The sequence below is a fragment of the Choloepus didactylus genome (assembly GCF_015220235.1).
Source record: "Choloepus didactylus isolate mChoDid1 chromosome 23 unlocalized genomic scaffold, mChoDid1.pri SUPER_23_unloc1, whole genome shotgun sequence".
Lineage (NCBI taxonomy): Eukaryota > Metazoa > Chordata > Mammalia > Pilosa > Megalonychidae > Choloepus > Choloepus didactylus.
The window spans coordinates 1,760,268-1,784,045 of NW_023637590.1; the positions used below are offsets into that span (position 1 = coordinate 1,760,268).

Consider the following 23,778-nt stretch of genomic DNA (forward strand, 5'->3'; position numbering starts at 1 on the left):
CATTCTGCTCCTTGCCACTTTGGGTCTATCAGTTTGTAAGGGTGAGGTTAGCTTTGCAATGTTTTCCCTTTTCTGCAATTTTCCTTTTCATTTCATTCTGTTCATTAGCTCATCTAAGAATGATGTTTCCCTGAATTTAAATTTTTAATAAATTATTTTCTCATGCAAACCATTTGCAGGGACTCTGCCCCTGTTCCTTGCTGTGTTTCCTTACAGACTGAGTTCATGTGTTTCATGCATGCTACAGTCTTTCCTTTCCGTCCTCACCCAGGGCGGTGGCAGCTACATTAGCACACTCCCAGCCCCTTCTTTCTGTCCTGCTCGTGGTCAGCTCAGTCAGTTCCTCCAGAATAGCTAAGCACTCGATTACATAATGGGTGGATTTTCTGTCACTCTCCTACATAATGTGAGACCAATCTGCCTTTTCCTTAAAGCGCCCATTTTGAAGCAGGTGCTGGTCTCAACCCACTCTTCTGTAGCAGCCTGTGTCTGCGGGGGCAGAAGGGAGAGCGCTCGGCTAGGACAGTGTGCAGTCTTCCCGGGAGGGCCTGGTTTTGTCGTCTCTACTGAGATCCCAAGATCCCATTACAGATCTATGGGTCCCATTACTTATCTGTGGGTCCCATTATGTATCTGTGGATCCCATTACAGATCTGTGGATCCCATTACGTGTCTGTGGGTCCCATTACGTGTCTGTGGGTCCCATTACGTGTCTGTGGGTCCCATTACATACCTGTGGGTCCCATTAGAGATCTATGGATACCATTATGTGTCTTGGATCCCATTACATACCTGTGGATCCCATTACAGATCTGTGGCTCCCATTATGTATCTGTGGATCCCATTACAGATCTGTGGATCCCGTTACAGATCTGTGGCTCCCATTACGTATCCATGGATCCCATTACAGATCTGTGGATCCCATTACAGATCTATGGATCCCATTACCTGTCTTGGATCCCATTACATATCTGTGGGTCCCATTACAGATCTGTGGATCCCACTGAGTATCTGTAGATCCCATTACATATCCATGGATCCCATTACATATCTATGGATCCCATTATATAAGTGGGTCCCAATACGTATCTGTGGGTCCCATTACAGATCCATGGATCCCATCACAGATCTATGGAGATTTCCCAGCGAAGGGAGTGCCGTCAGCAGACAGCCTCCAACTTTCGGTTCCTTCAGGGTCTCCCTCACCCAAGGTCTGGTACCTGGTGACCAAGACACACAGCACTAGAGACCTGGCCGGCTCAGTCCTACACTAAGGGGCAGCTTTGACAGGGCAAACTCTTTCCCCAGCTCCCTGCCAAGTTGGCCGAGGCTTTGTCAGGCCTGTGTCACCATGTGGCTTCTACCTCTGCCCAATTGTGCTTCCTCTCCTTTCCTTTCACAGGTGGGATCGCTAATAAACTTCCAGCTGCTTCCGGAGAACTCAACGTGTGGCAAGGTCCAATACCGGGACGCCCACCGGCCAGCCAGGAGCATGTGAGATCCTGGGCCCCTTCCCTCAACTCAGGTGGTCATTGGAAGACAGCAGGACCCGGCGCCTCCCAGGGGAGACGGAGGGGCCTCCCCCTCAGCCCCTATCTCTACAATTGGGAGGGTGCCGACCATGTTTCTCAGGATGTTGTCACCTGACCAACTCCCCTCAGTTCAACCACGGTGGCAGAGGGGGCAGGAGCCACACCTCCCACCAGCCCACCAGAACCCATTTCCCTCCTCGGCCCCGTTTCCGGAGTTTATGGTGTTTGATTATTTCCCTTTCCTCATTTGGTGCCGGCAGGTCTTTCTGGACTATCTTCTGCTTGTACAATTAATTGGGGGAGGGGGAGAGGATCCAAAATCCTTTTCGCATTATTTTTATGAGAAAAATAACAAACATTTCTAGCTGTAAACCTTAAAATTACTTTCACAAGTAAAGCTTTTTGGGAAAATAATGAGGCTCCATTTATCAAGAGCTTGAAGACGTTTGTGTCTAGAAATGTTGCGAAAGGGAACGCAGGAGGGACCCACAACAGGGAAATCCCAAAGCCACAGCTCCCTGGGCCCCCCGTCCCCACTCCTGGTCCACCTGCCCAGGCTGCAGCTCTCTAGGGGCCTAGGAGACCCTGCCCCCACCCCCACCCCCAGAGTGCCCTGCTCTACCCCGGGCCTCAGCCCGCACCCCACGCAGACCCCTCGCGGACCCCTCGCGGCCATACCTGGGAAGGTACCTGACATGGAGGCCATCAGTGGGTCTCTGGGCAAGGAGCAAAACGACAAGGAGCAAACAAGGGCCAGGAAACAAACCCCCGTGTTAACTCAGGCAGGGATGAGTTTCCTTTCCCCTTTTCTGGTTTTTCAAATTACCAAGGAAAAGCACTCAAAAACGCTTCATTTTCAAGTGGCTGAGGAAATGCGTGAATATGTGTGTATTAGAAGCACAACTAGATAAAAGGGCTACACATACAGGCCAAGTCTGGAGGGAAATGGCACGAAAACAGAAAACAAAAAAAGGCATCTGTTTGGTAGGATTATGGGTGATTTTGCTGAGCTGTCAGCATCATGCAGTTTCTTCAATTCGGCACATTTTAGGCCATCGTGCTGCCCGTGGTTCTGGAGCTGTAAGGGCCCGAGGCATGTGCATTCTGGCTTTCCAACTCACAACAGCCACGTAGCGCCCATCATGCTGGGCACCAATGTGCCATGGCCACTGGCAGAGTTAGTTCAGAAGTGGGGCCACGATCAAGGGAACGTGGGGAAGAGAGGCCGAGGGGTCGGGCAACTTGGCCAAGGTCACCTGGCTAAGAAGTGATGGCCACGTGTGGAACCCGCATGCTCCAGACCACCCTCCAGACACCCAAGCCCCAGGCCACCCAGAGTCACCCCCAGGAGGGGCCGAGGACACAGGGGCTGGGTGCCAGGGCTAGGAGCCAAGCCTCCCACCTCCAGCTGCCCCACCTCCACCTGCCCACCTCGGGCTGCCGTGAGGATCAAAGGTGTGAAAAAGTGAGGAAAGCTCTGGAACCATATGAGTGCTATTCACAAGCACTCACCAGCGCTGGCCTCCCACCATGGTGCCAGCTCCACCTGCCCTCTGCACACGGGGCTGTGCCCACCCAAGGCCACCCTGCCCAGCCGCTCAGGGCGCCCCCAGAAGTCCCTGCCTCTGCCCAGACCCACTCAGATCCTGTGACACAGAGCCCCTAGCCTGGTCAAGCCACCCCACCCCGGCCGCTTCCCGCATACCTTCCTCCGCCACACTCTGGAGCGGCTGCTGGTGGCACAGGGAACGGAAGGCATCCTCTTCCTGCCAGATGATGCGGTGCAGCGTGATCCAGGGCAGCACCGAGGAGACGGGCGGCTCCTTGGGCTCCTCCTGCACAGCCATGCTGCAATCGATGACCTGGTGGGCAGGCGGGAGAACAGCGGGTCACTGCAGGGCCAGCTACCCCCTACCTCTGCCACAGGAAGAGCCCCCAGACATGGGGGGATGGGGCAGGAGCCCCTCGGGGAGCTGGGCGTGCTGCCCATCTGGCAAAGGGCACCCACAGCCCGCTCCTCTGATGTGGGGCCACTGACAAGCAGCACCCCTGGGTGTCTGCTCCACCCGGGCATCGGTGGAGCCAGTTCTGAGCGTCTTCCTGTGTGTCCCGTGCAGTCCCCTGTGCCCAGAGCGCTGCCAGGTGCGAGGACTACAGAGGGGACAAGGTGGCAGTGGGACAGCAGGGACGCCTGTGGACAGCAGGCTCCAGAGTTCAAGGGAAGGGGACAGAGGCCTGGGCTGGGCCAGAGCGAGGGCGAGAGAAGGAAGAGCCAGGCTGGGGACATCCCAAGCAGATGTGGCCGGACATGCTGCAGCCTGAGAGCCGGGCTGGCTCAAGGAGGGCGGGGGTGGCGGGCTGGCTCTGCTCTCTGCCACACACCGGCCTGGGCAAGATGAACGCTGTGCTGAGCCCTCAGCCGGAAGAGAGCTTCTTTGTAAAAATGGGAAACTGCCCATGCCAGGTCAACAAGGGGTGGGGAGGCTTTGGACGCTGGTCCAGGGCAGGAGCTTCTCGCTCAGAGCCGGGGTCCTCACCTCCAGGCCTGGGGGTCTGGAAGGAACTCCCCCAAGCTCACCAGCCCCAGGAGGGTGTAGCCAGCCGACCCGAGCCCCGGCTGCTCGGACTGTGCATTTCTGTGGGAAGCAGCCAATGCACGCCCTTCGGGGGACAACTGCAGGAGCAGGCGTCGGGGGGCCCCCGGGTACCTGGATGAGGTTGCCAGTGAGCCGGGCCAGGCCGGTGGCGGCGGCAGACGCCTTCAGGATGCTGTCGCCGCTGTCCGTGGAAAGCACCTGCTCGAGGCCCAGCAGCAGCTGGGTGACCGTGGCCACCCACTCCTCCCTGGCGGCCGCCTCGCCCGCGTTCACCATCTGCTGGACCGCCTCGTTCAGGGCCACTTCGGAGCACTCGAAGCACTGCCGGTGGTCCTGCAGCCGCAGCAGGGAGTCCTGGGCGGGGAGGGGGCGAGCGCCAGGGTGGGCGGGCTGCCGGAAGCTTCCGACACAGCCCAGAAGCTGCCGTGGGCACACGTCATGGCCACGCGTGCCATCAGCCAGGGGAGGCTTTCAGAACATGCTTAACCTCTGCGCCTCAGTTCCCCGTTTTTAAGCAGGATGCTGGGAATGAGACGGTGGGGTGGCCACGGCAAGACTGGGTGAAGCCAAGCCCTGGGTGGGCGCCAACGAACCCCGGGTGGGTGCTGCCTCCATCCCCAGGGAGCTCCTGCCAGCTCCCAGGCAGACCTCCGCCACCCCGGGTCCCGGGCTCCCCCCGCCGGCTGCACAGCCTTGCTCCATTCCTGCCGCTGCCCGTGGTGACGCCAGAGCACGGGCCCTGTCTCGGCCACTTCAGAGCCGGCGACTTGGCTGAGGAAGCCAACCTCTCCGAGCTGGAAATAAGGGCAGGGCCTGAGTCCAAGGGCCGTGGTGCAGACTGAACAGCCCGGCCCCCGAGCGCTCACGAGCGGGACAGCAGTGGCCCGGAGCCGAGAGCCAGCGAGGCCTTCCAGGAGAAGGGCGGCCGCCGGCTCACACACGACCACAGACGACAGCCACTGCGGACGGTCTGCTGAACAAGTTCAGGGAGGGCAGTGAGACCCCCAAGTCGCGTGTTGCTTTGTCCTGTCACAGCTTACACCACGGCTGCAAACCGATCCTGTCTCTGCTAGTAGCAACGTCATTTCCCGTACATCGAAAATCCAGAAGACAGAAATTTCCGGAAAACTAACGAATAGGAGTGGCCTCAACCGCTCGCCCCCATCCAGAGCCCACTTTTAAGCATGACAGAAGGCAGGGATGGAGCGTCACGCGCAGGGCCCTGGGATCGGAGGGCCCAGGGTTCAAAGCCCCGCTCCGGAACCGCAGCTGCCGGGGCCAGGCACCGGGTCCCTCTGGGCTTCAGCCACCTTGTGGCCCCGAGAGGTGCTGGGAGCTTCCCATGAGCTCACGTACCAACCCCACTCAGCCCAGGGCCCAACGGGTGCTAGGAGCCCTCAACTCAGCACACCGAGCTGTTTATGCTCTCTAAAATCTCCTCTCTGGAAGCCAGCGCTGTGTGCAAAGCTGTTTTTTCTGCCCTAAGATACAAACCACGTCAACAGCCTGGATCTCGGCCTCTTTCACCAGGGTGCCTGCTGTGTGGGGAAACATAGCCCGTCTGTGAATTCACAGCCCGCGGCGGGCCTGCTCAGTAAGCCGGCAGGAAACACCTGCTGCTCGCTGCAGCCCGGGCTCAGATCTTGCTGCTGCTGCCAAGGCCGTAGCTCCTGCCGGGCTCGCCACGCATGGCACAGCCCTCCAGGTGAGGAAGCAGCATCACCTGCTGCCGTCAAAACGTCTGAAGGCAGACACCCCCCGCCCAGGAAAACAGACAAGTGTTTCTCTAGAACAAATCACCATCCACAGGCAGGAGGACACATAAGGACGAGAGAGAGGGGCACAGACCCAGGCCGCCCGTTCCTGGTCAACACCCCAATGAGCTTGTCTTTCTCCTCCAGTGGGGGAAAGACAGCCGACCTTGAACTGCAGCCAGGGTGGCCGTGGAAGTCAGGAGGGGAAGAGCCTGGCCAGCGGGACTCTAACGTAATGTCATCCCCAGAGCTCAAGCCAGAGGCGCTAAAAGGTAGAATAACTGCCAACAAGCGAGGAGAGCAATCACCACAGACTGCACCCACCTAAAAAAAGATCAAAACAGAAAACTACCAGAAATCATGAGAATTCGGGGAAGTGGCTGGATTCAGAATAAACAAGCGAAAATCAATAGCTTTCCTATAAACCGGTAACAGACAGCGAGAAGATACAATGACAGACAAAAAGATCCTGCTCAAAATAGCAGCCAAAAAGCAACCCAACGATCCAATGTGACTGGAGGGGAGATCACAGAAGGTGGCCTGAGTAGCGGGGAGGGGTGCCGTCCCACTCCTAGCAGGGAGGACTCCAAATCAGACCCCCCATCCCGGACGGAGCAGGGCAAATGCCAGCCGGGACACACGGATGCTACAGGAAGCAAACGAAGGCCCCACAGCCTTCTCTCGTCCAGGGCTGGCCCCCTGTAGGGAAGGGCTCTATATGTGTTTGTGGAATGAGTGGATGACAATTTTTCCAGTCTTGGAAAGGTGTTCTAGGCATAGAAGCAATGACCAAAATCACAAATTTGTGATTTGACGACACAAAAAAATTCAGCCTCTGTATGTCCTAAGAAACAATAAAAGCTGCAACGAGAAAGCCAATGACAAACAGGGGAAAAACTATTTGCAACGTGTGGTGAGAAAGAAATGAGGGTCCTTAATATATAAAAAGTGCTCTGAATCAATAAGAAAACACACCCCCTCATTAGGAAACTGAGCAAAACTAAGAGCCTCTTAGTCACAAAAAGCAGGGGCTGCCACGGCACTCAGCGCCCAACCAAAAGACACCTCTGCCGCCACGGTACGTCTGGCCACATCCAAGGACGCCAGTATCCCTGTCCCTCAGCACGTCCAGACAATGTCAGAAGCAAGATGAAGTCTGAGCCATGGGGCCATCTCACAGAGGCAGACAGGGTTTGCACTCTCCCCTCCTTTCCCTACCCAGCACCTGGGTGCCCCCTGCTGCCTACCCCCCATACCCCAGCCTGCTGGGCCCCCAACTGCCAAGGGAGCAGAGGCCCAGAGACAGCTCATCCCCAATCTCAGCCGGGGCCCGGCCTCCTCCACCAGGAACTGGGGTCTCCTTCTTTCCTCCCTCCCTCCCTTCTTTCCTTCCTTCCCAGAACCACTTCTTTGCTCCCATTTGACCAGGGATGAGATGTCCCCATTTGTTCCGACAGCCGCACCTCTCAACTACGTCCCAGTTCAGGAAAGTTTCCAATTAGGAGGCCTCAGGAAATCTGAGCACAGAGCCTGGGAGAAGGCCGGCTCGCTCTCCAGACCGCAGGGCAGGACGCTGGCACGTGGACGCAGTGTGGGTGGGGCGTGACCCAGCACACCTGCCGCCTCCCGAGGCTGCCCCAGCGTCCACGTCGACGCTCCGCGGACAGTGGCCATGACGACAGCAGCACCTGAGGTGCCAACGCACATGCAGCGGGACGCCCCTGAGCCAAGGGCAGCCACCATCCCCCTCTAGAGAGGAGGGAGGGAGGCTGGCGGGTGCCAGCCCCCCGGCGGCTCTCAGCGAGGGTCACTTCCTGATGGGAGGCAGGCGGGTGGGGAGCCACGGAGGGCACCTGGACCTTCAACATGACAATGAGGCTCCTCTCCTTCAACGAGGCGGCTGCACACAGCCATTTACATCACCTTGACTCCTGACATCATGCAGATGCTTTATCCATTTTTGTATCTACTCAGTAATTAAAAGCAAAAGCAGACAGGGGGACAGATGGGTCCCAAACGTTCTTCCTTCTTCCTCTGCCACACAAAAGGGCAGAGTCAAGCTCAGGGCAACCCTCGAGCCCTGTGGGACCCAGCCGCCTGCTCTCCTCGGCCATAACTTCCCCATTGTGCCAGTTTAGACGTATTATGTCCTCCAAAATGCCATGTTCTTTATTGCAGTCTTGTGGGGGCAGACGTATTAGTGTTGATTAGGTTGGAACCTATTGATTGAGTGTTTCCATGGAGATGTGACTCAATCAACCCTGGGTGAAATGTTTGATTGAATTATTTCCATGGAGATGTGGACCCTGCCCTTTCAGGGTGGGTCTTGATTTATCACTGGGGTCCTATAAAGGAGCTCACAAACAGAAGGAGCCCAGATCAGCTGAGAGAGACATTTTGGAGACAGCCGCTGAAAGCAGACTTTTGCTGACACTTTGGGGAATACTAACCCAGTGTTTGCTCCGGAGAAGCTAAGAGAGGACAACACACCCCAAGAGTAACATTTTGAAGGACACTCAGAAGCTGAGAGAGGAGCTGGGACACAATCCAGGATCCGCAGACGCCAGCCACGTGCCTTCCCAGATGACACAGGTTTTCTGGATGCCACTGACCTTCCTTCGGTGAAGGTACACAAGTGCTGATGCCTTAATCTGGACACTTTATGGCCTTCAGATTGTAAATTCGTAACCAGATAAACCTGCTTTATAAAAGCATACCAGCAGCGCTAGCAAACCCAAACATTCATCTCCTGGGGTGCCGGGTTCATGGTTTGCACCCCCACTTCCCTGAGTTACGTGTTCTCGGGGCAGGGGGGTCTCGACGTCTGCAAAGAAGAACCTGCCGACCGCACGCACCTGCAGCAGGAGCAGCTGGGCCGGCCTCTCGGGGATGGAGGTCATGAACTCCAGGTGCTTGGCCCGGTCAAAGCCGCTGGCGCACAGCGTGGGCCGGAGCAGGTGCACCACGGCCTGGTAGTCGCCAGCCTCGTACAGCCGCTGGATCTCCTCCAGGGACTGGCAGCGCTCCAGAGACTTCAGGTTCTTATCGATCTGCAAAAGGTCGCAAACGCCACCTGACGGCCACCCCTGATGCCCTCCTGGAAGCTGCCCGGCGTGTGCCTTCAGCAGCCCGGGAAGTGGGTAAAAATTAGAGGACTCCTAGACAAAGCTATAATTACATCCCCCGTGTACGCTTTCTATCAGGGTCATGGCATTTAATTCTTTAAACACGGAGGATGCCAAAAAAACGGAAGCTACCCTAGAAGTGGAGGGGCCCCCCTGGTTCCTGGCATAGCTGGGCCAGCCCGGGATGACTCTTTGGCCAAGGGGACGCCACGGGGAGAGGCCCCTCACTCACCTCCTCCAGGGAGACCACCGAGTCATTGTGGAGGTTGGGCAGCCGGATGACCACGCCCCTCCGCTCGGCCCCTGTGTCGGCCTGGGTGGCGAGGGCACTCTGGAGCATCTCGGTGCAGATGTCGTAGTTCTCCAGGGCTTGCTCCATGTCGCCCTGAGCAGGGGGAAGGGGCCAACGATGCTGACGACACCCTGGGACTGGGTGCCAGGAGGACAGGGCTTTTACCCAATCAGTGCCATACTCCCGAAAGGAGCCTGGTGCAAGCTGGGGCTCCGGAAAGGTTGGTTAAAAGAATGAATGAATGAATGAACGAACGGTTCACACCAAAGCACAGAGGGGAGGTTCCACTGACCCCAGTGGACAGCTGGGGTATCCTGAGGTCCCTTGAGTGAGGCTGGGGGTCTCGTCAAAACCACAGGCTGAAGATAAACAGTGGAGTCAGGACGAGAACGGGCCTGTCCTGATTCCGGAACCCGTGGCCTTCCCAGCACACAGCGGTGCTCCCGAGACGGAACGGCCACTCGAGGGGCAGGTGCGCCAGACACACTGAGAGTGGGGTGCTGGGTGCCAGGCTCCCCAGAGGAGCCTTCTGAGAACATACACAGAGGAGGTGGCTCACACCCTTCCAGAGAGCTGTGCGTTTGTTCAACATGGAGCCTCGGGGGCTGCCGGCCGACCCCTTCCAGGGCTCCACGGAGTGCCAACGTGCTTACAGCAGGGCACGCTCGGGTTTCCGAGATGCCCCTACCCACTCCCATCTCCCACTCCCTCATGCCAAGTCCAGAGCCTGGGCAGGCGCTGTACCGCACACCCACGCATACCCACACCTGCACACACCTGCACACACCTGCGTGCACACTCTCACACATATAGATACGTACACATGCCTACACACACATCTGTCCCCACATGTGTGCACACACGCCCCCCACCCCCATCCCGCAACCAGCTCGTCTCCCCTCCCTGGTGGATGCCAGGCACCCCCCAGCGGTGGTCCACGGCCCACCTGCAGCGCCAGGAAGCGAGCCTTCAGCCAGTAGACGCGGACCACAAACTCCAGCCAGCCTACCCCAAACAGGTCGCGCTGGGACGAGGCAAAGGACAGCTGCAGGAGATCCCCCAGGAAGTGGGTTCCTGGGAAGTCAGGCCCGAACCTGCCGCCTGCCACAGCAGCGGGGCAATTCCGAGGGGACACTGCAAACCAGGCGGGCAGGGGCAGGTCAGCTCCGGGCCCAGGGGCTCCCGAGTGCCGACGCCCTCTGGCTGCCCAGGGCCACCCCCAACCCTGGCCATGCTGGGCCTTTGGAGCTTATAGCCCCCCCAAGAGGGCAGCATCAGAGAAATCAGATTAGTCAGATGGAGAGCAGAGACCCCGGGAGCAGGAGGGCCCCGGCTTTACAGAAGAACGTTGAGTGGATATTTGTTCTATCACATGGTGGTTTAAAGTCAGAATGATCGTATCATCTGGGCAAATTATTGGGGCTAGCCGGTGGTCACTCTGAAACTGAGATCTCTCTCCCCGCAATCCCAAAGAACTAAAAAAGCAGGCAGACGGCTCCTTTTGGGGCTCAGCTGCTGCTAACTACTTATTAAGTGTCCAAGGGCTTTCTCCAGGCCCTGGGTGTTTCCCAGCCTGGCGAGCTGTAGCACAAGGAAAAACTTGGCTGGTTCTTGTCCCTAAGTTCTGGGGGAGGAATCCTCTGTATTTCAGGAGTCTCCCATGTTAGGGGTTCCTTCTGTTAGTCATAGCAGGCCGTGGGCAGATCTGACATGCTAGGGAGGTGACAGACAGGGGCCCGCCGCACCATAAAAGCCAAATGGGGCAATTAGGGGGTTGGGGTTTGGAGCCACCTCCTATCAGCCCAGCCTCTGGGAGGGGAGGGGGCTGTAGATGGAGTTCAACCACGTGGATGTCGATTGCATCACTCACGCTTAGGTGACGAGACCCCCAAATAAACCTGGGGACCCTGGGAGCCCCCAAGTGCTTCCATGATTAAGGAGGCCCCTCTCTGTGCCGGGAAGAGGCCGCACATATTTTGCCTCCATGTGGAGAGGACACGGAAGTTGCGTGTAGAACCCTCCAGACTTCACCCTATGAGTCCCCTCTTTTGGCTTCCTGTATTCTTTTACTACGATAAATCTATAATCGTAAGCATAGCACATCCAGTGAGTTCTGAGTTGTTCCTGCGAATTAAGGAAGCCAAGGGGAGGAGGGGTGCAAACCCCCAGATTTCTAGCCAGTTGGTCAGAAGTGTGGGTGGCCCGGGAACCACCCCCCAACTTGTGACCCTGAACCTATGGGGTCTGGCCTGACTCCAGGGAATTGTTCAGAATTGAACGGAGTGACTTACTGCAGTTGTGGAAGTTGCAGAAGTTTCTATGACCCTCTATACAAGCCAACCCAGAAGACGTGCCCCCTGTGGACATTAAGAGTGAATTCCCTGCCCAGGAATGACTATGGTCTGTTAATTTCTGATGGGTATAGTAGGAACAAGTTCACAGAAGTGTTGCTATATGAGGTTACTTTCTTGGGGTAGAGTAAGAAAACGTTGGAAGTAAAGTAGTTATCTTAGGTTAGTTGTCTTTTTCTTACTCCCTTGTTATGGTCTCTTTGAAATGTTCTTTTATTGTATGTTTGTGTTTTTTTTGTTTTTTTTTTTTTCATACAGTTGATTTAGAAAAAAAAGTTTAAAAAAAAAACAAGGAAAAAAATATGTAGTGCCCCCTCGAGGAGCTGGTAGAGAATGCAGGGGTATTCGCCTACCCCACCTCCATGGTTGCTAACATGACCACAGACATAGGGGACTGGTGGTTTGATGGGTTGAGCCCTCTACCACAGGTTTTACCCTTGGGAAGATGGTTGCTGCAAAGGAGAGGCTAGGCCTCCCTATGGTTGTGCCTAAGAGCCTCCTCCCGAATGCCTCTTTGTTGCTCAGATGTGGCCCTGTCTCTCTGTGGCTAAGCCAACTTGAAAGGTGGAATCACTGCCCTCCCCCCTACGTGGGATCAGACACCCAGGGGAGTGAATCTCCCTGGCAACGTGGAATATGACTCCTGGGGAGGAATGTAGACCCGGCATCGTGGGACGGAGAACAGCTTCTTGACCAAAATGGTGATGTGAAAGGAAGTGAAATAAGCTTCAGTGGCAGAGAGATTCCAAAAGGAACCGAGAGGTCACTCTGGAGGGCACTCTTACGCACACTTTAGACAACCCTTTTTAGGTTCTAAAGAATTGGGGTAGCTGGTGGTGGATACCTGAAACTATCAAACTACAACCCAGAACCCATGAATCTTGAAGACCATTGTACAAAAACGTGGCTTATGAGGGGGGACAGTGCGACTGGGGGGGGCCATGGGGATCACACTCCCGTTTGTCTAGTTTGTGGATGGATGAGTGGAAAGGTGGGGGAAGGAAACAAACAAACAGACAAGGGCGCCCAGTGTTCTTTTTTACTTTAGTTGCTCCTTTTCACTTTAATTATTATTCTGGTTATTTTTGTGTGTGTGGTAATGAGGGTGTCGGGGATTGATTTAGGTGATGAATGTACAACTATGTAATGGTACTGTGAACAATCAAATGTACGATTTGTTTTGTATGACTGCGTGGTATGTGGATATATCTCAATAAAAAAAATAAATTAAAAAAATAAAATAATAAAAAAGAGTGAATTCCCTGACTCAGCCTCCCTACTCCTGCTCCCTCCTGGCAGCCAGGGGTTCCAGAAACCACTCCTGCCCCAGAACCCGGAACACCTCCTACCTGCAGAGCTCCTGCCTTTGGTCAGCAGCCACTGGTCCAGCTGGAGCTCCATGCAGGAGAGGGACATCAGCATCATGTCCTGCGGGATGAGCACGGGAAGGTCACGCCCGGAATTCTCCCTTCTGCCCACTTCCTGTTTCATAAGTTATCAAGAGGCTCACGGCTCTATGTCAGGATGAGACTGGCGTTCAGAGCCCTGGGGAACTGTCCTACGAAGAGGCAGCCCATCACCTGCCCAGCGCCCGAGGGCAGGCGCGTCATTCCCAGGGCACACGAGGAAACAGGCACTTGCCAGTGGGCACGGCTGGGAAACGACCCCTCTGGTCTGTCTGGAGCGCGGAGCCGCGGCTGCCCTCACTGCTCCTGGCAGAGCAAGGCCCGTGGGCAGAAGCTACTGGGTGGCCCGGCAGAGGGGTAGGAAACCCAGGCCAGGCTGTCCCAACAGAACTGTCCAGTGGGGGAGTGCTGACCAGCGGCCTCAGAACCTGCCAACCCCGAGCTCCTTCACCTTCTGTGCCTCCAGCCTGAGGGACCACCCAGGCCCTGCGATGCTCCATGCTCCATCCTCAGCAACGGTGTCCAGATGCGACAGGAGAAGGAGCTTCTGCACCCTGTCCCAGGGCCTGGGAGGCACTCAGCAGGTAGAGCTGGGGTGAGGGCTGGGGTGGGTGGGGCTCTCGGCCCCCTTCTGCAGGGCCCAAGCTCTCCCCTGAGCTCCCAGATCGCTAACAGTCCCTGGCACCTCCCACACAGCCCCCAGCTTCCCTTTCCAGATCCTGGGTGCCCAGCTCTCCTTTGTCTCAGCAAAGGGCCCGCCCTCACCAGCCCTGGAGCCTGGGCCCACCCCAGGAGGCCTCCCGATGGCTCATCCCCTCCCCTGCCACAGCCATTCACCTGGTGGGCTGTGCCCCCAAATCTCCACCCACTGCCGCCGCCAGGCCCCAGCCTCCACCACTGCTGGACGGTCCCTGCCCCCCTCAAGCCCTAAGGATGTCCTCCATCCTCAGCCACCAGGCACCTTTCTAGGCACAAGACAGGCCCCGTGGCTTCCTAAGGAAAGGCCCAGGGGCACGTTTAGACCCAGCTGAGCAGGCCCACAGGGACAGCAGCCCCAGCCTGGGAAGTCCTGGCCCCATACCAGGGACTGCAGGCTTGGGCTGGCCCTGCCCTACCTTGTGTGGAGGCCCCGCCCCCACCGCCCCACCATGGTCCCACCCCACCTTACTCAGAGGCCCCGCCCACCACAGCCCTGCCTACCTTGCCCAGAGGCCCCACCCCACCTTGTGTGACAGCCCCACCCCCCTACTGTCCCACCCTGGCCCTGCCCCCAGAGGCCCCGCCCCACTGTCCCACCCACCCACCCACCTTGCCCAGAGGCCCCGCCCCCTACCTCGCCCCACCTTACTCAGAGGCCCTGCCCACCACGGCCCTGCCTACCTTGCCCAGAGGCCCCGCCTACCTTGCCCAGAGGCCCCGCCCTACCTTGTGTGAAGGCCCCACCCCCGTACTGCCCACCCTGGCCCTGCCCCCCAGAGGCCCCACCCCACTGTCCCAGCCACCCACCTTGCCCAGAGGCCCCACCCCAATGCCCTACCCAGGCCCCGCCCACCTTGCCCAGAGGCCCCGCCCACCTTGATGTGCTGGTCGCTGCAGTCCCGCAGCAGCGGGTTGGGCAGGCTGGCGCTGTGCCGCCTCCAGCTGTGGTAGACGCCGAGCACCACCTCCGCCAGGCCCGGCGGCCACCGGAGCAGGAACTTGTGGCCCATGGCCTTCAGGTAGCGCATCATCAGCTCCAGGATGCCCCCGTTGCTCAGGTTCCCCAGCAGGAACGCGTGCACGTCCTGCTTCTCTGCAGAGGGCAGAGGCCGAGAGAGCCTGTGTCCGTCCCCCGGCATCCGGAGCCAGGGGCCCTGGTCACACGGCGGCGCTGAAGTCCGACGGTGGGCGCCAGCCCCTGCTCCAGCACGTGGTGGTGGAAACAGGCCCCAGGAACCTCCACCCTGCCAGGGGGGTCCCGTGTGCAACCCGCAGAGCCAGGCCCCTGCCTCTGGCCTCGGGGAGCACAGCCAAGAGGACTCTAGGTAGCCTTTATAGAAGCACCCAGAAACCCCCAGAACAAAACACGAGCAGGCCCTAGGAGGACGGGAGAAGAGCTACAAACCGCAAGCAAGCGCCCCACCAGTTTCCTACCGGACTCCATGAACGTGGCGGAGTCAAGCGGGAGCCGATGCGGCCCAAGGCTCGGGAAGCTCTCCAGCCTGGCTTCTGCCTGGACGTCGTAGCTGCTGAAGGCCTCGTCTTCCTCCTCAGGGTCAAGCTTCCTCAGCCTGCATCGAACACACCCAAACTGCCAAAGCCGCCCCACACGCTCAGACACAAGCGTCCGAAACTACTGGAGAAACCAAGCAAGCCAGGAGAGCAAAGACAAAATCCACACCAGGTCTGCAAGGAGGGGCTCACGTACATGGCCGAACCCTCTCTGAGGTTAACTGGGACCAGTGGGCACGCGTCAGAGCAGAAGGGCAAGAAGGCACTGCTGCCCCAAGCCCAGGAAAAGATGACACAAGGGCCCGGCAAGAGCAGGGGTTGGGGTGGATGCCCTAGCCTGCTCCAGAGGACCCAGGGCGGGAGCCTGGAGAAAGCACCGGAGTAGGGAGTCACTGGCTCCTTCCAAGCGCTGGCTGGCGAGGGAGCCTGGCCCCCAGACCCGGCCCACCAGGCTCCAAAGTTGCCCACTCCAAGCCAGCCACCTTGGACAGGTCCCTCTTGGCTCCTGCCCGCACACCATCGGCTGCCTCTGCTGCCCACAGGGGCGGTTGCTGGCAGTGGGGTCTGGAACCCAGGCCTGCAGGAGGCGCTGCTGCGTGCTGGGGATGCATAAGCAGGCCTGGGGTGTGTGCCCTCACTCGTTCATTCATGCCACCAACAGACAAGCACAGAGCACGTGCCAGGCCCTGTGCTGGGTGCCGGAACACAGCTGGGTGTGGCAGGCCCTGCCCGCACGGAGCATACATTGCAGTAGGAGAGGCAGACAAGCAGGTACACACACACACACACACACACACACACACACACACACACACACACACAAATCCGAACAAGACCCAACCACAGGAGAGTGCTCGAGGTACAGAAGGGACACCTGCAACAGAGGGGGGTGAGAGAGGGCCTCTCAGGGGTGACACTCATGCTGACACAGGACGGGGCGAAGGGGCTGGCCATGCAAAGCAGCAGGACAAGACCAGGGAGCCGGGACACAGGCCAGGGGAGCATCTGGCACATTCTAGGGCCATGGGGGGCCCAGTACGCAAGCAGGAAAAGGGGGCGGGGGTGTCCGAGCCTGGCCCCTCCCTGGCCGGCTCCCAGGGCTCCCAGCCTACAGAACTGTGGGCCTGGCCTCTCCCAGCAGGTGACATCCTCTCAGCCCCCTCCTCAGGACCACATATCAGGCGTCCCTGCCGCCTGCCCTCAACCCAGCACGTTACGGTAGTCCATGCCCATTTCCAGGGTGACGATGTCAGATGAGCTACCAGGCGGCACTTGCCTAACCAGGCGAAGAAGCCAAAGTTAAAAACAGCCAGGAAACCGACAACACAAATAAAGACGGAAATGAAAGCAGAAACCGTTCCACGTAAAGGGCGCCAGGGACAGATGGGTCTAGAAGGCAGGTGGGGTCGTGTGATCCGCTTGGCGTCACCAAGCAAAGCCTCATCCTGCAGCTCTTCTGGAAGGAAACCCTTCCCTGGTCCTAAGCCTCAGAAGAACTTGCTCAGGAGGCACTTTGTCCTCACTTTGGTCCTTCGTCAGACGTTCACTGAGAACAACCTCGATTTCCAAGCATTTCACCTTTACCACAGGAAAGAGGGCGACAAGTTAGAAAAATGAGGACCTCCTTCTCTGCCTGGATGTCATCGCCACCGAAATCCACCGTCACGGACCAGCTACGGTGAGGATTCCGATTGTGCCTGTTTGGGTATGTTACGTCCCCCAAAAAGCCATATTTTTTAATGCAATCTTGTGGGAGCAGACTGATTAGTCTGTTGACTAGGGTGGAAACATTTGATTAAATTATTTCCATTGAGATGTGGACTCCAACCATTCAGGGTGGGTCTTGATTAAATCACTGGAGTCCTATAAGAAAGGAACATTTTGGAGAGCGGCCGAGAGAGACATTTTGGAGAGAAGCTAAGAGAGACAAAAACGCCCTAGGATATGCTAAGCCAGGACACCCAGACACTTGGGAGCCAACAGAGATGCTTAGAGATGCTTGGAGACGCAGACAGAAGGGCGTTTGGAGATGCTAAGCTAAGAGATGAAGCCCAGAATTTGCCCTGGAGAAGCTAAGAGAGGACCCCCCAGATGCTTAGAGAGAAACACCCTGGAACAAAGAAGCGAGGACACACAGGAGCTGAGAGAGGAGCTGAAACACAACCCGGGACCAGCAGACGCCAGCCACATGCCTTCCCAGCTGACAGAGGTTTTCTGGATGCCATTGGCTTTTCTTCAGTGAAGGTATCCTCTTGCTGATGCCTTAGTTTGGACATTTTTATGACCGTAGAACCGTAACTTTATAACCTAATAAACCCCCTTTATAAAAGCCAATCCGTTTCTGGTATTTTGCATAACGGCAGCTTTAGCAAACAGGAACACGGGTGAAAGATGGCCTGCTGGCCATCTCAGGCACAGGGAAGGAGCAGAAGAGGTTTCAACTCACAAGGACGTGGGGGAGGAGGCAAGACGTGTGCTGACCAAGCATTCAAAGACAGAGGCGATGGATCAGTGTAAAGCAGCAGTTTCTCGACAGCACTCAGGGTGGGAAGGGGTGACGAGCACAAACCCCTGGGAAAGGCTCCAGAATCAAGGCCTAGAGCCGCTGAAGGAGGGGAGAGGGCAAGAGTGAGGGGGGCTGGGGGGCTTCTCTGAGGAACCCTAAGAACCAGGGAAACTGCACAGCGACAGACAAGCCCCCCACATACCTGCCTGGAATGCAGGCAAGACACCAGCAGGCTCCAGCCTAAAAGCAGCAGATGCTCCTTCTGCTGGGTTTCCCCGGGGTGCACCTCCCTTCCAAAACCAAGGGGGAGCCTGCAGGGGTGCGGGCTGGGAGCTCAGATGCCCCCAACTCTGCAACACACACACACACACACCTGTCTCCTGACAGCTGAGGAAGCTCCTGGGCTTCCGGAAGACGCACAAGCCATGCATCCCAACTTCAAGAAGTTCGGAGGCAGGGGGAGGCGAGAAAAATCCAAGCTTCCTATCCAGTGCAGTCTGGGTTTCCTACGTTTGCACCGAGGGGGTCAGCAATGAACAGGGAACAGTTATTTGCGGGGTGGCTGGAGGTTACGTTCGCAAATCAGAAAACCTGCACGGTACCTGGACGGTAAGAACTTGACCAGAAGCTCCTGGAAGTCAACTTTCTCTTCTTTCTTACACTTGGTATTCCGGACCCGGGCAGACCGCCGCTTGGCCGTCTCGCCGCTCTCTTCTGAAATCTTCTTCCGCTTGACCCCTTTCTTGGATTTATCTCCGCCAGAAGCATCACCTTCACGGGGAGGAAGATGGGAAATCATGGGGGGGAGCAGGGGAAGAAAACACACACCCGGCCCCTCAGCCGCCCCTCGAAACTCTCCCAGTGTCAAACGCTTCCTCGACATTAAGAAACTTCCATTTCTTCTTCCTTTAACAATGGAGAGGCCCAACCAAGTAAAGTTCATTTCAAGCCCCATAACTCTCGTCTCTTTCTCCAGTTCACAGGAGCCACAAGCTAGAGCTCCCCATGACTTGGCAGCCCACAGCTACGGGGCACCAGGGCCTCAGAGATGAGTGGCTGCAACCTGGGCCCCACCCATCGCACAGGACCCTCTCGGCACCCAGGGACATTATGTGACAACGAACTGTGTGGATTAGAGAGCAGGGAACCCGTACGTCTGATTACATAAAAACGTTAGGAACAATCGCCTGTGTGTTCACTCAGAAACTTCATTAATGTCAGCTATCTTTTTTGTTGTTGTCTGGTGACACAGAAGTCACTAAATCAGATTTGGGAATTTTTGTCTAAACTTTTTTGCAATTCCAACCGTCATGACGGTTAAAAAATTGGTAAAACAACACAAAAATACACAATCACGTAAGGCGACAAGATCACTGCTTTTGTTTTTAAGGCCGAGAACTCAGAAGGGAATTGAGAAAGAAGTCTGTGTTCATCGCTGAGCACAGGCCACGCCTGCTCATGTCAGAACGAGCACAGCGCAGGGCCCTGCCCACGGGAAGGGCTGCCCAGAGGGGACCAGATGCAGAGGGATCCAGCCACAGAGGGGTCCGGCCAGGCCCCCCAGCCAAAGTAAGGAGGGTGGCACCTGCACCAGGACCCAGTCCCAGGCGTCAGGCAGCCCGAGGGTGCTGTCAACAAGCGAGGGGCTACACCCCATGCCCTGACCCCTCAGGGGCTTCACTTTGGAAGTCATCCCTGGTGGGCAGCAGCCCTGGGAGCAGGCTAGGGGGCTCCTCCCTAGAGCGGCAGGCTCTCAGTCCTGTGGGGCTCTGCAAACTGTCCCCCCAAAAGCTGTATGCAGGGGCCCTGCTCACCCCCAGGGGTGCCTGCATCCAGCAGGCTAGGAGCGTGCAGCGGGAAGCTGGCGGTGGCCACAGGGGCGTAGGAGAGCACGGGCTCCGCCGGGGCCACGGCCGGGCTGGCGCTGATGGGGCCTGGCTGGGTCACGCTGACAGGCGTCACAGCTGCAGGGGCAACCGGGGGCTGGGTGGGATCCCGGTAGTCGGACAGGTCAATCCTCTTGCCGAGGCTGGGCCGCGGAGGCTCGCAGGTGGTCAGGTGGTTGTACGTGGCCAGCAAGGTCTCTCCGAGGCACTTCCAGCTGTGGGGAGAGGCCCACACGGGCAGCATCTGCCAGGTTGCCCCGAGCTAGGCCGGCCATCCTCGGGCAGAGACGCTAACGGAGCTGCCATGTCTCGGGGGCCGGGGGTGGTGGTCGCTCAAGGTTTGTCACTCTTCTTCTTATTTACCAAATTTTAAGGCTAACACAGCGGAAGGTGGAGCAGCCCAGCAGGAGCAGGCACAGGCCCCCCCACCCCCCACCCAGTGGAAGCCGCTGTGGCATCGAGGGTGACCATGAAGAGGGACGTGACCTGCTTCCTGGCCGCCGACAGGTGCGTGCTCCAGCCCCCGTCCAGCGGCCGCCAAGCTCCCATCACGCCACCCACCAGGGCCGGGGCTCTCCCGCCTCAGGACCCCGTGCCCGCCGGCACTCCCAGAAACAGGGGGCCTACGTGAAGAAGGGGATGGGCTGCACCAGCTTCAGGTCCGGCTCCTTCTCCCGCACGGTGAGCGCCTGCCTCCTCTTTCGCAGCCCCAGGGCCTCGTCCACGATGGCCTGCGTTTCGGCCGCGCTCACCGACACGTCATGGATCGACATATCACTACGGCACATGGCACGGGGAGAAATTACAGGGCCACAGCTAGGGCCAGGGTGGAAATTTACCAACAGGGGTGTATTTAGGCTAATACCCTTTAATCTGTATTGATTCTTCCTACAAATAAAATAACCACTGGAGTCTGGCCTTGAAAAGGCAGTAATTAGCTCTCTGAAGGCCCCAGTACGCTGGAAATGACTAACACCCTTTGTTCCTTCTACAGTTCAAACTCGAGCCAGGAAAGGCTTTCAGACGTATTAGCAGTTTCCCGGTCGTGTCTGCAAAGTCGCAGCAAAAGAAAATCTCGCTCTTAATTATTCACAGAAAGGTTTTGAAATTTCATTATCCCACACTGCCCAGCCCGAGGAAAAGTCATCGGACAAGCCAAGCTCACGGAAGTCCTTGGCGTCCCCCAGACACAGGCCCCCGCAGGTGGCTGTCCACAGACCCGCCTTGGCCTGGGGTGGCCGGCAGCCCCTGCCCTCCTGGCCAATGCCCCCCAACAGGGCCACACCACACAGCCCCCCGCTTATGCCACATCTCCCCGTCTTCCATTTGTGTCATCAGCCCCCCCAGAAGGTCAGTTCCCTCAGGACAGTGAACAAGAGGCAGTCTCACGGGGACTCGGCACAGAGACAGGTCACCACTAAGCCCCCAAGAGAAGGGAGTTCCAGGGGCTAAGGAAACACCAGAGGGAGAGGACTGGAGGAGAGGGGACGGTCAGAGCCGGGCAGGGCGTGCGGGTGACCCCAGGGCCAGACCACAAAGCGGGCAGGGGACGACGGCATCCCGGGCGTGAGCACAGCGTGAGCAGGGGGGAACCAAGGGCAGCATCCCGTGGGCAGGCTGGAACCTGCCGGAAACCTGGCGCAGCTCCAACAGAGGGCCGGGGAGGGAGCAGAGGGGAGTGGGACGGCCCTGGGCATGGGAAAGGGGGAAGCTGAGAGGTGAGGAGGGCAGGAGAGGAGCCCCGGCCAGACAGCGGGAAGGCAGGCAGCCGGGGCCTGAGGAGGCAACGCCGAGGCTCCGCACAGAGTCGAGTCACACATGTGGCAGGAGCAAAGCGCACGTGTGGGGCGAGGGGCGGCAGGCCCTGACGGGAGGAGCAGGGCTCACCATCTGAGGAACATCCGGAGCGAGTCCTTCCGCAGACAGGGCTGCTCTTCGAAGATCTTCTCCTTGAGCACCAGCCCCTTGCTGTAGCGGCAGTCCTTCTCCAAGGCCTTGCAGATGAAGTACAAACACGCTGGTGGGGAAAGAAACAGTCCGTGACTACTGAGGCTGCGCTCTGAGGTTTCAGCCTTGCCAGTGAACGTCAGGGAAGAAATGCACAGCCAAAAAAAACAAGCTACCACTTGAGCCACCTCAATCGGGAGAGACGTCCGAAAATAATTAACTCCCAGAGCAGACGGGCACAGCGAAGCAAGCAGGCATGGACACGGCCGAGGGCGGGCAGACATGACGATCTTTCTGGAAGGCCACAGGCATTACGCACGCAGACCCTCAAGCCAGCAGCCCACCTCTAGAATTGCTGCAAAGAAAACCCTACAGGGCCCCCAGGGACTCGCTACTGGCTAAGTGGAAATATGAAAACAGGGTTTGTCCCACGAGTGGCGCGTGGGCAGGTAAGGACGACTTCGGGGTGTGCTGCTGCCCGGAGAGCCGGCCACGGTGCCTCCAGGGGAGCAGGCCAGCCCGGAGTGGACTGCAGCTCGCTATTCCATCCGCACACACGCACAGAGACACAAAAACCCTTTTCTATTCTTTTTGCTTCCCTGGATTTTCTAGTTTTTTCTACTTGTGTTTCCTTGTTTTAAACCGTTCTTACAAAAAAACTGTCACCTGAAATTTAAAATGTGACGTCACGCCTGTCAAAGTAACGACAAGCCCGTGAGGACTCCGGCTCCTCCAACTGTGGCAACGGTAACGGGCAAACGAGCGCACGGTGCTTCTGCTCTCAGAGGTAAAATTAGGGTGATGGGGGCTCTCTAGGCAGAGCTGCCCTGACTCTGGGAGCTTTCGCCCGGCCGAGCAGGCAGGAACCCTGACAAACGTGGCCGCTACAGGCCCTCACCAGTCGCAGGGCCCCTGGGTCCCACGTGGGGACACACGTAAGTGGCACCGTGTTGCCAAGCGGCCACACCCCCTGCCTGGGCCCCGGGACTGCCTCTGCGCCCTGCGTCAGGCTGCGGACTGTGAGCCAAACCCCCTTAGGAACAACCAGAGAAGGAGGAGCCAGGGGTCAGGAGCAGAGCAGAAGCAGAGCCTGGGCACAGAAGCCTGAGGAGACGAGAAGAAAGCGGTGCACTCCCGAGATGCTGTGGCACGACAGGGCCGAGCCGGGGAGACACTGCCTGAGCCTGGGCGAAGCACTTGGCAGAGAGTGTACCCCGGGGGTGCAGGGGGGGGGGTGTGAGACCCCAGTACAGCCCAGCAGGCCCACTCAGCCATGCTAAGTCGGATGACCCAAGGACTCCTGCTTCAGGCAAGGAATGGGGTTTCTCTGGGACCACAGTGGGACCACAGAGTGGCTCTTAGCAAGCTCCAGAGAAAACCAGGCTGGATTTTCTGTGTGTTTGGAGGATGCAGCTCCCAGCAGGCTCACCGGAGCAGGAGAGCGTTAACATGCCAGCCACACCGCACGTCCCTGGGAGGCTGGAGGAGGTCAAGGGAACAGGATGGGAGCAGCTGGCCACAACCCAGCAGCGCTCAGGCCTGCTCAGCTAAGACATATGGAGCGTGACCAGGAGGCAATTTAGCACGCTGCTTGTACTTTGAGTTTACACGAGTGCGAAACCTGTCAGGGACTCTCTCGGCTCCAAGCATCAGTTCAGCGACCCCAACCTATTTCTTCCCATGAGGACTTAAAATCCTCAAGCACAACTTCTACCAGGAGAGGGGGTGGCTGGGGAAGGAAGGCTATATGTCGAACTGTCCACCCCAAGGGGCACCCAAACAAGCATCTGAGGGCAAGCTAGAAGCTTCTGGAAAAAAAAAACGCTAGCATTTAAACAGGGGCCCCCGGAACCTTCCTTTCTGCTAGTTGGAGCGAAAACTGGGGCAAATGACAGAAAGAGGGCTGACGTCTGCCAGGACACATGCGGGGTTCACGGCAGCGTGAGGCCTGAGTGTAGACACAGAATTCACCGGCTGCCACCCACAGAAGGTTCAATTACACAGGTGCACGGAGGGGACCGCACAGCGGCGAAAAAGAACCGAGGCCCATCACAGCCCGGCACCCAAATGTGCCCGGACAGCCTGAAGGCCAAGGGAAGAGGTGGGAAGCAGATGTGACCTAACCCCACCCCCACGGACCTTGATCCAAGCCAAGAGCACCCCTGGGACAC

At 57.8% G+C, this 23,778-nt stretch overlaps 1 protein-coding gene across 1 annotated transcript in view; it reads right to left on the reverse strand.

Annotated features, from left to right (window-relative positions):
• CABIN1 (calcineurin binding protein 1) overlaps nucleotides 1-23,778 on the reverse strand; it is a 68,528-nt gene that overhangs the window by 38,986 nt on the left and 5,764 nt on the right. Inside the window, exons 6-17 of the mRNA XM_037823462.1 lie at nucleotides 21,548-21,677; nucleotides 20,288-20,437; nucleotides 19,589-19,875; nucleotides 18,377-18,545; nucleotides 15,191-15,327; nucleotides 14,632-14,849; nucleotides 13,001-13,079; nucleotides 10,247-10,434; nucleotides 9,241-9,393; nucleotides 8,739-8,933; nucleotides 4,241-4,483; nucleotides 3,238-3,394 (exon numbers count right to left, since the gene is read on the reverse strand). Coding sequence (XP_037679390.1) covers nucleotides 3,238-3,394; nucleotides 4,241-4,483; nucleotides 8,739-8,933; nucleotides 9,241-9,393; nucleotides 10,247-10,434; nucleotides 13,001-13,079; nucleotides 14,632-14,849; nucleotides 15,191-15,327; nucleotides 18,377-18,545; nucleotides 19,589-19,875; nucleotides 20,288-20,437; nucleotides 21,548-21,677 — 2,106 coding nt within the window. The remainder of the gene's footprint in view (nucleotides 1-3,237; nucleotides 3,395-4,240; nucleotides 4,484-8,738; nucleotides 8,934-9,240; nucleotides 9,394-10,246; nucleotides 10,435-13,000; nucleotides 13,080-14,631; nucleotides 14,850-15,190; nucleotides 15,328-18,376; nucleotides 18,546-19,588; nucleotides 19,876-20,287; nucleotides 20,438-21,547; nucleotides 21,678-23,778) is intronic.